General features: G+C 40.6%; 1 protein-coding gene across 3 annotated transcripts in view; it reads left to right on the top strand.

Annotated features, from left to right (window-relative positions):
• Positions 1–15,523, top strand: part of ARSB (arylsulfatase B) — a 78,812-nt gene that overhangs the window by 8,473 nt on the left and 54,816 nt on the right. For all 3 annotated transcript variants that reach the window (XR_006416293.1, XR_006416292.1, XM_044446377.1), the window contains exons 2-4: positions 4,448–4,634; positions 8,142–8,332; positions 10,744–10,951. Coding sequence is in view for 1 of the 3 variants with exons in the window: in XM_044446377.1 (XP_044302312.1) it covers positions 4,448–4,634; positions 8,142–8,332; positions 10,744–10,951 (586 nt within the window). In the remaining 2 variants the exon portion in view is untranslated. The remainder of the gene's footprint in view (positions 1–4,447; positions 4,635–8,141; positions 8,333–10,743; positions 10,952–15,523) is intronic.

Consider the following 15,523-nt stretch of genomic DNA (forward strand, 5'->3'; position numbering starts at 1 on the left):
CAACATGTGGCAGCCTTCAAACCAAAGCCTTCTTATGGAATGGCGAATAACTGCTACTCAGGTGAGGAAAATAGTTTGAATGCTAATTACAGCTTTTCATTTGCCAAAAGCATGCCCATACACAGAAGGAGACGAGGGAGGAAGTTGGTCAGTTCCTCCAACCCGGCTAAAGACCCCCTTCAGGAGGGCTCTTCCTCCCTCTTCTGTCACCCCTGGCAGCCATTCCAGCAGGCTGAGCTGAGGGAGATGAGAGGGCCAATCCCCTGGCTCTTCTGAAGGAATTAGTTCCCCTACTTCTCCCCTACTCATTCCATTCCCCTTGGGTGTTGTGTCCCTCTCAGTAGCCTGGTTTGATTGATTTCACGTAAGCCTTTTTGACTGAGATGCAAGCTAAAATTACTCGATTCAGTTAAAGCTGGCCAGGCTGAGGCCATGTTGGTGGTAGTGGGAGGAAAGCAGCAGCAGCCAGGTGCACTGAGGTGCTGGCCCTGACATACGCCCAAGTGTGCTCATATTCCTGAAATAAATGATGCTATATGTGCAGTGAGTGGCATAAAGCTCTGTTGCTGTTTGTAGTATCATTTCAGTAGGATAAAACTCTTGCTGATCCTCCCTGCTTTATCCCAGATAAGTTATATTTCTCAAAGCTGGTGGAAAGGGGAATATAGTTATCTCCTGTATTCCATGATGGCAGCATTTCTGCTGCTAGGATCCAAAGAGCCACTTTGAGCTGCTGCTTGATAAGGCTGTCTGTGGGACCCCATAAACAGAAAACTCCTAAGAATTAGTACAACCTATAAGCATTAGCCTTACCTCCTCTTCTCTCTCTTCCAGCATGCTTATTCTTCAGAGCTGCTTTGCTGATAGTGGTTGTGTTTGCCTTGTTGATAAGCATTAAAAGCAAAACTCAGTAAAATATTTAATAAAAAGCCTACCTGTAGGACGGTGGCATTAGTTATTTCCCTCTCTATTTTGCTTACATCTTTGTGTTTTATATACATCTCTCTCTCTGTGATTATCCCCCCACACAATCCTTTTTATTTCCTGAAATAAAAATCCTCCTATGTTAATTCAGCCTGGCCATCTGCTTTCCAATCAAAAATGGAAATGGCTATTTTATTGCATTGGCTACTGATACTGGTCACCCCTATCGGTTGTTCACAAAAACCTTATGCCAGATGCTCACACCCTCCCTAGCAAATGGCACTGTATTTCTCTTGCTAGAAGGGGTTGGCTAGAGAATCTGGTGGTTCTGCAATGGGTTTGCAACAATTATACATTTATTTTAAATAAAATAGCCCAGTGGAATATCTCTCTTGTTCTCTACTCTTGAGTTATGGCTGAATTCAAAATCACCTAGAAAATCATTACTGTAGTGATCCTTACTGATATCAGGTCCTTGCCTTTTGATTGATCCTGTGTCAGGATGCTATGAAGAATTATGTGTGACAGTTCTGAAGGCTTATCTGTGAACCTACTCAGAATTACACCAGAAGACCAAAGCACCTCCGCAGTAGCTTTTATCTAAATAGAATAGGTGCAATATACATTTGTTAGACATTCTTACTTGAATAAGGCATGCTAAGCAATGTAAATTAATGCTCTGTTTTCTTTAGAGTTTTAAATAACTTGGCTTTTCATGAAACACAGCTTGACTATCACAAAATGCTTCGTGGATCATCTGTAAATGAAGGCAAATAATGTGCTCTGGCATTCTGTCAATAACAGTGAATTCCCTTTTTACGTTATATTTCCGTTTGATGTTTATGTTCAGTAGCTCCCTTGTTTCTTTGTTTTCTAGAGCCAGCTAGAATCTGCCATTCACATAATCTTCAAACTCACTCATGCCTCCAATTATTATGTTTGGCTGGCAAAAATCACTATTTTGCTAGATGATCTAATTTTGGCTGATTATGATACATTTGATATTCCTCATTTAAAAGCTGCCTTCCAAAATAGGTTAATGGAACCATGACTGGAAAAATTAGATACAAGTATTTGTCACTTCTGTGGTTTGTTCTCCTGAAGTTGAAATCAGCTTTGCATTTAATTAAAGTTTGCAGCTTTGGGCAATGTCCTTCAGAAATCCTTGCAGTGTTGTACATGAAGTTAGGTATAAATTGTTTGAGATGGGGAGACAGATTTAATTGTGAGATACCATTGTGGAACCTTCAGCTTTTTGAAGGCTACAAAATTCTTCAGTGTCTCTTTGGGGATCAAACACTCACTAGTGATTGCTTACATGGAAAAAAAGCATTTGTTTTGTCCCCGAGCCCTGCATAAAGCCCCTAGTTCCTCTTTGTGGGCTAGAGTTGATCCAAACTGAAGTTTCATCCAGAGAAAACAGACGTGTTCCTGGTCAGTCAGAAAGTGGATCAAGGAACAGAGATTGAGTTTGTGTTGGATGGGATTACACTACCCTTATAAACACAGGTCCACATTTTAGTGTACTTCTGCATTCAACCCTGAGTGATTCAGTAGTGGCATTTGCACAGACAAAACTAGTGCTTCCACTGCACCCATTCCTGGGGAGGTCTAATTTGACCACAGTGACGCATGCCATAACTGTTCATATTTAGATTAGTGTGATGCACTTTATGCAGAGGGGGAGGCTACTTGTGAAGAATGTTTGGAAAGTTCAGCTGGTTCAGAGAGCTGCTGCCAGTCTGTTGACTAGGGCTGACTACAGACAGCATCCAGTTCCTTTGGTGTAGCAGATTCATTGGCTCCCAGTCTCTTTCTGAACACAATTCAAAACATTGTTTATGACTTCCAAAGCTTGCGTGCAGGCTATATAAAAGACCATATTATGTTTAATTTGTGTATATTTCTATTAATATATCGGCCCAACCTATCTCACAGGGTTGTTGCTGTGAGGATAAGACTGAGAGGAGAAATGTAAGCCACCTCGAATTCCTTGAAAGATGAAAATGATGGGATATAAATATAATGGGATATAAATATAATCAATCAATCATCTTCTGTGGAGCCTTATACTAGTCTGGATTGCAGTAGAGAAACGTACATTTACTTGTTTTCACATCAGCATCATCAGGTTTACTGCTGTGCCAAAAGAGAAAACAGTTCACCTAGGCCTGTTAATCAGAAACAATTGGTGGTTGCCTACTTAATCACACCAGCAACATGCCAAACTGTACGAAGAATTGTGCTGGATGAGTTCAAAAGCCTATTTAGTTCTGTATCCTGTTCCCACAGTGGCCAGTATGATGCCCATGCAAAACACACAAGCAGGATGCAAATGCAGTGCTACCCTCCCACTTGTGTTGGTGTGTAAGGGGCATTCAGAGTCCTTGTTGCCCCAGATGAAGTGCTAATGTATAGTTATCATGACTAGCTTCCCTTGATAGCTGAATTCTCCATGAACATTTCTCATCTCTTTAGAGCTGTCCACACAGGTTGCCATCGCTACATCTTACCAATTCCACAGTTTAAGCAAGTGCTGAGAGAAGAAATGGTACTTTCTACTATCTGTCCTGAATCTCCCACCATCCTTCTTCATGATATAAACTTAGGTTCTAATAGTGTGGGAGAGGAACTGGAACTTCTTCCCATTTGCTTTCTCCACACGTAGTTTTGTCGGCCCTTATCCTGTCTGCACTTGTTTTTGTCTAAGCTAAAAAGTTCCCTGATTGAGAAAAGGTCTGGAAAAGGTTAAACCTATAATTTAATCAATTCTTAAAAAGCAATTGTTAGAAGAACTTATTTATTTATTTAAAACATTTATATGCCATCCCTTATGCATGGCATCTCAGGACAGCTTGCAATTATTTTAAAAACCCTGCACAAGACAGTCACTTTTATAAAAGAGCTGTTATCCTTTCTAAGATGAGGCCAGCTATGAGTTAAGTGTACATGCATCTTAAGAAAAAAAAGGTTTGATTTTAGTTTTAAGCCTATTTAGGCAATTGTGAATGATTACTTGATCACTTGACTAAATCTTCTGTGAGCAAACAGGTGCAGTTCTAAACATACTTACCTAGAAGAAACCCTCACTGAATGCAGTGGAGCAGCTTCTGAACAAACTTGCATAGGATTGTGCTGTTTTCTTTGTCTGACTGACACCCTGTTTTCAAGTCATTCCACTCCCCACTCCGTTTTCCTATCTTCTGTTCCATAGATAGATATCTAGATCTGGCTCCAAGTGACAAAAGTGGCAGTCCTGTGTTTTTGCTTTACTTATATGTATTGATGTAGCACAGATACTCTGAAAACATACACTAATTATGTTAAAATGTTCTTTTCCTCCTCCAGCACTGCTGTTTATCTTCATACATTTCTCAGATATAATGCATTTGATTGCATTGATTGATTTTTGGAATGTTCAGATTTGCTTTCCTGTAAAGATAAATATGTTGCTGTAGAAGACAGTTTAAGCATCAAAGCATTATGTTGTAACCAATATCTGAGGTACACTTGTTTTCATTAGATCCATACAGGTTTACAGCATGAAATAATTTGGCCGTGTCAACCCAGCTGTGTCCCACTGGATGAAAAACTCCTGCCTGAGCTGCTTAAAGAAGCAGGCTATGTTACTCACATGGTGGGGAAGTGGCATCTAGGAATGTACAGAAAGGAATGCCTGCCAACCCGCAGGGGGTTTGATACTTATTTTGGTAAGTGGCACTTCCTTTGCTCTATCTGCCTTCCTCTGTGTAGGATACTGCCTTCTAGATTCCATTATAGCTTCATTGTTTGCTTCAAACAGAGTTGTTGAACTTCCAGCCTGTAGGCCAAATCCAGTCCACTTGGGCTGCCCAGGTGGTCTCAGTGTTTCTCCTTTTCACTGACACTGATCCTCAGGTAGCTTCCCAATTTTTGCTGTTTTTCCTTACCTAGAGTTTGAAATGGTGCTTTTAAAGTGCACTTGCCAGCAGTAAGAATTTTCAGCTAAAACCTGCCGGTATGTTTAATATTTTTGGCCCCACCTTTATCGCTTGTGGCCCAAATCCACTACCTAATGTGGCTCTCAAGAGTGTCTCTGAAATGAAATTTAGCCCTCAGCTGAAAGAAGTTCAGCACCCCTACTTAGAGTGGGCATGGCTCTCCAGGTATTGTTAGGTTCCAATTCCCATCAATTCTGAGCACCAAGGCCAGTGACCTGGCATTAACAACCTGAAGGGCCTCAGGTTTTCTGTCCCTGCCTTAGAGGATAGAAAGGGTAGAAAATATTACTTGCAAATTCATATTTGAGGTAGGTGTGAGAAATGGCAAGAGTTGGATGTGAATCTTGCAAAGGTAAGAGGAGGGCACAGAAAAGTTGACTTGGTTATAATAGTCATGGTGGTCCAGTTGGGGACTTATTTCCCTATATATATTTGAATGGTAGTATATTGCATTGGACATTTTTTGCTTCTCCATAGAGAACATAGAATAGCAGAGTTGGAAGGGGCCAAGAGGAACAACCACCTACTTAGTGCAGTACTCCAAGGTAAACCATTCCTCTCAGATGGCTGTCCAGTTGCATCTTAAATGCCTTTAGTGTGGGACAGCCCACAACTTCCCTAGATAATTGGTTCCATTGTTGTACTGCTTTATTAGTCAGGAAGTTTTTCCTGATGTTCAGCCAGATCCTGGTTTCCTGAAAGATTCTAGCCTTCTTTGTGACTGCCTTTCAAATGTTTGAAGAGTGCTATCATATCTCTCCTCAGTCTTCTCTTGAAGCTAAATGCACCCAATTCTTTCAATCTATCCTCATATGGCTTTGCTTCCAGTCTCTGGATCATCCTTGTTGCCCTCCTCTGAACCCTTTCCAGCTTTTCTGCATCTTTCTTAAACTGTGGTGCCCACAAATGAAAGCATTACTCAGGTGAGACCTAACCAGTGCTGAGCAGAGGGGAACTAAAATTTCACATGATTTGGAAATTATATTTCTGTTAATGCAGTTCAAAATAGCATTTTCCATTTTCGCAGCCACATTACATTGTTGACTCATATTCAACTTGCGATCTACAACAATTCCAAGATCTTTCTCACTTGCAGTATTGTAGAGCCAAGCATCCCCCATCTTGTAATTATGCATTTGTTTTCATTTTCCTAGGTGCAGAACTTGCCATTTGTCCCTATTAAATTGAATTCTGTTGCTTTCAGTCCAGTGCGCCAACATTTCAAGATCACTTTGAATCTTGTTTCTGTCATCCAGGGTGTCAGCTGTTCCACCCAGTTTTGTGTCATCTGCAAATTTACCACCCAAAGAGCCTGTCTTGGTCAATAGGTGGTATAGAAATTAGTTAAATAAATTCATAAGCATTCCTTGCACTTCCTCATCCAAATCAATAATAAAAATGTTGGCAAACACTGGGCCCAGGACTGAACCCTGCGGTATCCCACTTGTTACCAATGCCTTGCCTGAGAATGTGCCATTGATAAGCATTCTTGGAGTCTGGTTCTGTAGCCAACTGTAAATCCACCTGATAGTTGTTCTGTCTAGCCCACTGTTAGCTAGCTTGATAATTAGGATATCATGGGGTACTTTGTCAAAAACTTTGCTGAAGTCAAGATCTATTACATCCACAGCATTCCCACAGTCTACCAGGGAGGTTACTCAATCAAAAAAAAATCAGATTAGCCTGGCAGAATTTGTTCTTGAGAAATCCATGTTGCCTTCTAGTAATCACTGCATTGTTTTCAAGGTGTTTGCAGATTGACTGCTTTATGATTTTCACCCAGGGACTTATATCAGATGGACTGACTGGTATTTCTCAGGTTTTTCTCTTTTTCCTTCCTTGAAGATGGGAACATCATTAGATAGACTCCTCATTGGATTGCACTTCTAATAACACAAGTTTTGAGGACCAAAGATATTGCAAAAATCCTTCCTATAGGAGTCAGGATTTGATTCATGCTATATAAATCAGAAATGGAGGTCCTCCAAATTGCAAAGTTTGCCCATTTGTCCAGGGGAGGTTGGGTTCCTTCTGCAAGCAGTGCAGAGAACCAGTGATCAGTGATAACAGTGAGGATCTCTATTACTTAGCATAGCACTCCACTTCCCACATTGGAAGGAGAGTGGTATGCTAAACCTTCTCCTCTCCCACCATCTTTCCCAATGGTAGAAGGCATGGGGGAGGCAAAGCTTCTCTCGCTAAGGCATGGGGTGGAGGGACTCCAGTCCACGCCTTGGTTGAGGAGGGTTCATTGCATGAGGGCTGAAATGTGAAGTCAGAGAAGAATGAAGATGGCTTCATTCCTCTATTGGACGGTGACGAAAGAGCAAAGAAGACTGAGCTGGTATCACTTTTCTCTTCTCCTGTGTTCCCTTAGCTGAGGAAGGACCAGGCAGGGCAGGGCAGACCAGGCCAGGCTACCTAGCTCTAGCTGGTGCTTCCACTGGAGACTCAATGATATTAGAGAATGGGGCTTCACGACTTGACCTCATTCAACCACTGCATCCCAAATAGGCTCACCCCGGATGTCAAGCAGTTGTGCTCCTAAAGGATTTATACCCTGGCTTAAGGCAAGGAGCATATACAATTTAGTGGGAAATAATTTGGGACAGTACCCTCTACCCCTTGAAGTCTTTGAAGGTTACCTGTTGGTTAATTCAACTTAACCACATCACAATCAGCTACCAGTCAAACAAGTTTATATGGCTATCCTTCTGTGTTTTGAAAAGGTGATCCTTTATTCTGAAGAGACTCACTCACCAGTTGGTGTCAGCAGCAGATCAGAAATGTTTGCATGGAAAAACATTCTAATCAATACGATACCCTCTGCAGAGCAGTCTTATCTTCATCTCTTACTGCAAGCATTATTCAGTTTACCAAGCAATGCTAATATTTTTAATGAAACTTTAGCATTGCTGCTGCTGTTTTTGCTTCTGACATGCTATAATATCAATTTCAGTATCTGTGATATGTTTGCCAGTTTTGAGAACCTCGTTGAACTGTTTTTAAACTTTAGCAAGAGTGTGTATGTTAATATTTTGCTGTGTTTCTTTCAATACTTGAAATGAAATATATTGCCAAATTGGTTTTTTTTTTTAATTTCCTTTGGTGTATTAAAAGAATCCTGTCCAGGCAAATTTCTGAAAGTGACCTGTGAATCCAGCTTTGATTTTTACTTTTAAGTCCGCTTCTGAATTGGTGGTATGCGCAATCTCTTTTTCCTTTTTCTTGTTCTAGGTTACCTTCTTGGAAGTGAAGATTACTATTCTCATGAGCGCTGCGTGCACATTATATCCAAGAATGTAACCCGTTGTGCCCTTGATCTTCGAGAGGGAGAAGAAATTGCAGATGGATTTAAAAACATGTACTCTGCTAATATATTTACAAAAAGAGCTCTGGATCTTATAGCAAATCACGAAAAAGAAAAGGTACAAATTGTCTCTCTTTTCTAGAAGATCAAGTTACATTTTAATGCATTTCTGGTCAAACAGGATGAAACATTGTGCTACTATTATATGCTTAAAATGGTAAAGGTAAAGGTTTCCCCTTGACGTTATGTCCAGTCATGCCTAACTCTAGGGGGCGGTGCTCATCTCCGTTTCCTAGCCAAGGGAGCCAGCGTTAGTCCGCAGACAGTCTCTGTGGTCATGTTGTTGGCATGACTAAACACCGAAGTGCACGGAACGCTGTTGCTTGCCCACCGAAGTGGTACCTTTTTATCTACTTGCATTTGCATGCTTTCGAACTGCAAGGTTGGCAGGAGCTGGGATGGAGCAACAGGAACTCACCCCGTTGTGCAGATTTGAACCGGTGACCTTTCGATCAACCAGCCCAGCAGCACAGCAGTTTAAACCACTGTGCCACCTGCAGTCCCATTATATGCTTAGTTATAAGTTAATTGGCCCTTTATGATAAGAACATATACCTAGGTACATCAGTGAAGCATTCAGGTCTTTAATTACTGGTACGGTGCAATCTTTTCTGATCAGTGAAAGATTCTGATCAGTCCACCCTAAGTCTTGCCAGCTAGAGCATGACAGGTTGGGAGGAACAAAAGATATTTTCCCCCTCTAATTCCTCCCAAACTGCATTTAATGTTAGACAAACTTCTGAATCTGTCTAATCCCATTTTCAGAGAAGCTTTCAGAGGCCACATGCCGGTAATAAGTTGGGATGAAGGCAAAAGGTGATGCACCAAGGTGCAAAGGAAGTTGGAGCCAAATGTGCCAGCATATGTTAGACCAAAGCTCTTACAGCGTTCAATCAAAAATCCATGAACATCCTGTTGCTTGGTTGTTGTGGTTACATGTGAACCTAGAACTGAAGTCAAACAACCTAGAATTTAACCCAGCAATCACCTATGGTTTGTTGTTGAGTTAATTCCGGGTTAACGCCTTAATGCTTTGTTTAGATGTAACAATAACAACCCAGGAACAGGATATGTTTCTATGTTTGATTGTAAGGAAGAAGCAAGCAGGAGGTAGTATCCTTGCTCGCTGCCATGCAGCCATAATAAACTATGGGTTGTTAATTGCAAATTGGTTCTAAGTCTTAGATTTTTCCCAGGTTGTTGTGAACATGAAATGGCAAGAACCTCAAGGAAGGGTCATAACTGACTGGCAAAGCAGGTGCTTTCCATGCTGAAGGTCCTAGGTTTAATCCCCAGGTAGGGCTGGAAAAACTCCAGCTTGAGTCCTGGAGAGCTGCTGCCAGTTAGTGTTCATGGCACTGGTCTAAATGGACAAATGGTTTGGCTCAGTACAAGGTAATATACTATATTGCTCATGTTTCAGCTCTTTTCATTTCCTTCATGGACAGTCATAAGTACATGCAACACCAACATAGCATGCGTTGTATTCTTCTAATTCAATAGCTAGTGTGCCCGATTCTAAATTGCTGCAGACTTTGCTAATCAAAACAAGTTGAATTTAATTAACATTTTCTGTACCATCCAACAGCTGGCGCTTTCTGGGCAGTTCACAACACTTTAAAAACCATTTAAGCCTGCCTGCCGTAGTTATCCATCAAGCTAGCATGTTGAATCACCTTTGCTAAGCTGGCCTGCAGCCAGATGGGTAACTACATAGGTGAAGTGGAGAAGGGGTTGGACATGATGGCCTTATAAGCTTCTTCCAACTCTACTGGTATACTATGCTATAAAAATACAGTATATATTTCAAAATGTTTAAAATTGTGGTATGAAATAGAAGTAAAACAAAGTAGGAATTATTATTATTATTTTAATAATAAATAATAATTATTAAAATTATTAAAATGATAATACTTATAATAATAATTATTCTATAGTGCCCAGTAGCTGAAGCTCTCTGGGTGGTTCACAATAGCAGATAAAATATGTAACAAGAAAAATGTAATTAAAAACAGCCAGCAGCAGTGCAAGGATTGAATGTACAGGATGGGATTTGAAACAGATTGAGACATAAATTTCTGTGACAATATGAACTTCATCTGGTGTTATGAAAGGATAGTGCAAGTGTCAGGTGAGCTTCACTACAGAGTTCATTCCATTGCTAGGACGGCACCACAAGGAAGGCATTTTTCTTAGTAACCACCCATCTGAATTCCTTTGAGAGGGCCTCCCTAGCCTGGCACATACCCACTGTTAGAACCTGCCGAAAATACAGATGGAAAGGCTTTCTCTGAAATGTTCCTTATCCTTGGCAACTCAAGACATAAGGAAGGCTGTAGTTGCAAATGCAAGTTGATCAGTCATTCTTTTGATTCTTGCATTTAAACACTGTGCTCTCTCTCTCTCTCTCTCTCTCTCTCTCTCTCTCTCTCTCTCTCTTGCTCACATGTGTGCATGTATGCACTATAGCCTCTCTTTCTCTATCTTGCTCTGCAATCTGTCCATGACCCTCTTCAAGTACCTGAGAAATACACAGAACCATATTATTTTATCAAAGATGAAAAGAGGCGTAAATATGCGGGAATGGTATCTATTATGGATGAAGCTGTAGGAAATATCACTATGGCCCTGGAGCGGCATGGACTCTGGGACAACACTATTCTCATATTTTCAACAGGTAAGAATGCATATATTAGTATGTACATAGTAGCATGTTGTCTTGCATATTGAACTAATTATCAGAGAGCAATAGAAATGCTACCTACACTGTTACCTCTTCTTAATTATGTGGGAAGGGACAAGTTGCCACTTGCTGGATGGAAAAGGAAAGGCATTCTCCATGTGTTCAAAGACACATTTATTCTTGTTGGCCAGTAGGAATAGTTTTTGGTTACAAAGCATGGGTATAATTTGGGAATTCCTCCTTAGAACTGTTGTTCCTTCTTTGATGGATGGATGAGACTAAGCTGATCTTTCCTTAGTGCCTTGCTTTTCCTGAGAGGTAGGGAACAAAGTCTCCTAGCAACCCTTGGTTCCATAGTCAGTGGCAGAGGCCAGATGTGTGACCTTTCTGTTGGTTTAATAATTTAGCCCTAATTTCTGAAGTGAATGGATTGTGCATCATAACATTAGGACAAGCAGCTTTCCTCCATTCTGCACCATTCCTTTATATTTCTATACTGACCCTGCTCTGTGTTCTGATCTGCCTCCCGTCTGGATGACTTGGAATATTTCCAGAATTAACCCCCAAGTTGGTATAGTTTCCCACAACTTTCAATTATTCACTCCTTCCCTTGCCCTCTTCCTTTCTAATGCTATTGATGTGCATCAGTACATAGGTCCATTAGATTAGATAGTAATGTGGTGTGATCAGCTAATTATTTCCACATTCTTTTTTGAACTGTGGTCTAATCAATATGTATATGTGCCATCATTGAGCAGCAATCTGTAAGGAAAGAGAAGATGTGAATGGAAGAGTACAGCATAATATACCTGTGTAGATCACAGTCCAGGACATGGCAGATTGCTAGTACATTGGCACCATTCCTGAACAAGATCATTAATTTAGAGCCCTACGATCTAGGGCAGCGTTTGGCAACCTGTGGCTCTTCAGAAGGAGCACTGCAATTCCCATCACCCCAACAATTGGCCATGTTGACTGTGTCTGATAGGAGTTGCAGACCAACAATATCTGTTGGATCACAGGTTGCCCACTCTGATCTTGGGGAGAAATGCTATTGGGCAGAATTCTGTAAGCATCACTTCCTAAGATAATACAGTAATTTGACTTCTGTAAGCCAATTTGCATGATCATCATGGGTCAAACAAGGCATGGTGGCCTGTTTAAGCTGTGGTACATACTGGACATCATCTGTCTAATCACTTGCCTTAACATGCCTTATGTTGGCAAGAATTGTTGGAGGGGAATAAGGCTCAAATAAATCAGGGACCACTGTTGAGTTGCTTGAGGGTTGTTTCCCCCTTCAGCAAACCATGCTGTCAAGTCTAGAGAACATGACAAGCTGTACCTGAGTAGGTTATTAGGCAAATGGTACCCAGCATGAATTACAGCTTAAACTGTGCCTCATGTGAACCAGCTCAGTGCCTTGGATCCTCTTAAGAGTTGAGAGTAAAGGATAATACTGAGTTAAGGCTATGCCAGTTTGACTCTGCAATGAAAGAACATAACTGCCTCTTTCCTCAGCATGACATCTGCAGAAATTGAAGTTGCTTTGATGTAGTCCTGATATGATAGTGCATTTGCAGCAATCAGTGTATTTAACGTTGATAAATACTACTGCAATTAATTCTACTTTGCTGCTGAAATCTCTGTATAGACTGACAGTTTCTTGGGACTGATTCATACAACCCTAATGAAGCAGGTTGAAACTGCTTTTCCAAAACACTTGAAATGGTTAACATTATGCAATAAAACATACTCATTGTACACAGTCATAGCATCTAGATTGTTGTAGCTCTTTCTGTATTACTGCTGGTAAATGAATTAAGAAACTGCTGCTTGCCATGGCTTTTTAATGTACATAGATGTGGTAAAATAAAAATCACCACAGTCTTCATACATGATGCTGTACACTGTTTTTTCTGGTGTCAGTGAATATCTTTGCAGGGGAAAAAAGTGTGTATGATGAAATCTTGGAATGCTTTCTTGGTATACACATTTACAATATTGACATGGTGAAACCCTTTATCAAAACAAATTCTACCATACTGTTGCACTTTGATGTATGGTTGAATAATATGTTTAAGTGACGGCAGTGATGGATTTTATTCCTTTGTTAATAATGGACTCTATAGTTATGGGAAAACTGACCAACTGAGGCTGCAATCCAATGCCCGCTTACATTGAAGTTAAACCCAATTAAACTGAGAACTTTACACATCGTAGCAACAGCTACTGTGTCCCAGAAATTGCATGGGAAACTCAGAAGCAACAAAAAGAAACAGGTAATTATTGGGTTAACTCTGGAATGTTTAACCCATAAGCAACCCATTGTTCCATGTTTTCACCTTACAAAGTAACATAGGTATGGGGAATTCTGGACTTGTTCATTGAAAGCAGAACTGCCAAGTGTGCAGCTAGCACACTTCATTCATCTCCAGAATTGCTGTCATGACATGCAATCAAGACAGTGAAGACAGTGCACTGGCATGTATGGGATTGCATGCTCAGTTTCACTTCCTAAAGTGTAATAATGAAGGAAAATATGGTGGCTTTCCATTTCTACATAAGAAATTTTGGCCTAAATGTGTCCTGAGAATATGCTAGTTGGCAGGAAAAGACATTTTGAAGGGTCTTGTAAAATAGCCAAAGGGATACCCAGTGAGCTTTAAAACAGACTAGCAGAATCTACAAGCAAGGTAATACTGTCTGAGCATTGATATATTATTCTATCAGAAGGCAAGATGTTTTTAAATGCCCCTTTCAGACAATTTTAAGAACCCCAATTTTGTTTTTGAAAAAAATAAAATAACTATGCGAACTTTGTTCTTGCAACACTAGATGGTCCATTGGTTTAGTAATGTTGTATTAGCCTAAGTAGTAGAATGATGCATAAAATAGTGTACCAGTTTTCACCTCTCTCTGTGTTCTGGAATTGCTTTCCCTACAGCTGTTTTAGTGCCAAACCTAACCTGGAACCGCAAGGAAGCATAAGAAAGATTGTCACCTGACAAAAAGTGTTGAGACTTTAGCAACTGCTTGATAGGCAGAAATTCAATTGATGCAGTTGCTGTAGACACAGATACAAAATAAGACAGTTTCTGTCCTACCTTAAAAATGCCAGAAGAGGGCGCCACAAGATTTGCAGTAGGCCTTATCTTTTGAGAATTGAGTTAGAATGAGTGGACACACTCATGCATTTCCACAATGGTTCATATTACTCTGTTAATTTCCCTTTGATTTAAAGTATCACAGCTTTATTTCTTTTCTTCTTCTTTTCTTTACTATTACTACTACTACTTCCTCAGCCTTTATTGCAGTGTTCCAAGAGCAACGAAACAAACAAGGATAGCAGGCTATCCCTAGAGATACTTCATGTAGAGCTTTTTTTGTGTGTGTGTAGGGCTTTTTTCTGGTAGTTGTGGGGCTGGAAAGTGCTTGGTTCTGTTGACAACAGGAAAGGCTGTGGTATATTTAGACTGTCAGATTCATATCAATACTGAAGTTCACTGGGCAACCTTGGGCAATTCACTATCACTCCACCATCCTACCTCACTTGTTGTGAGGAAAAAATGGAAGGGGGATATGTAAAGGCATTTCCTGTAGTCTCACATGGACCTGTGACTCATTAGGAATCCACTTGGAGCAGAACTGGCTGCAAAGGGCTCTGGGATACTGGCCAGAGGACTGAGGGGGAACAAGCAGCAGTGAGCCTGACTGTCTGAGAGGCACACGGTGGGCTGTTTTGCGAATTATTTAGTTAAATTTATTTATAACCCTACTGCATGGCATCTTCACAGAATGGCTTAGTGTGGCATGCAAACACAGGCAGCATCTTAATCTTCACAATAGTTTTATAAGGCAGGCCAATATTGTTGGCCTATCCTAAGGTAAGCCCCTTCCTTTCAATGGGCCAGCTCCAAGTAAAGCTAACATTGGCTACAATACATTATCATCCTATATTTCAGGTGCGGTAGGGCAAGGTTGTGGGAATCCTATGGGTACCCTATGGTCACCTTATGGCTAAAGTAAAATAGGAATTGTCGTGTGCTTCACTACAATATATGGGATTTCCTGAGGGCAGCTCTTAACTATATAATGGCCCTAACCCAGTTTGCATTTTACAACAGCCCATGACTGTCTGGGAGCGAGTGGGCACACTGCCTGTAGCATAGCAGGCACTTCCGCTTTAATCAGTTGCCCACAATTGGCTCATTCATGGGTCACTGAGTATGAGATGTGAACCTGAAGCACTGGGGTGTTTCAGGGCTAAATAATGCATCAGGTCACCCAACAATAAACCACCTAAAGAGAATATCAGTAACTTTTGTTACTGAACTAAAGTTCTTCTGATAGAAGTTTTCTTTTGTTATATCAGGTCATTTTTGTTATGTGCCTCCGAGTACTCAGGACTGAGTGGGCTGTTAATCTAAATAAATGCATGGTTCTATTGAATAAAGCCAAGAGAAATGCCTAGCATAATAAGACAAATTAAGGTGATATTTTAAAATAACTACAACACAAAGTTTTATTTGCAAATTTAAATGAAGAACAGGTACGTGTGTTAAC

Source organism: Varanus komodoensis, unplaced genomic scaffold (genome assembly GCF_004798865.1).
Source record: "Varanus komodoensis strain SLA01 unplaced genomic scaffold, ASM479886v1 scaffold5, whole genome shotgun sequence".
In the NCBI taxonomy this organism is placed as follows: domain Eukaryota; kingdom Metazoa; phylum Chordata; class Lepidosauria; order Squamata; family Varanidae; genus Varanus; species Varanus komodoensis.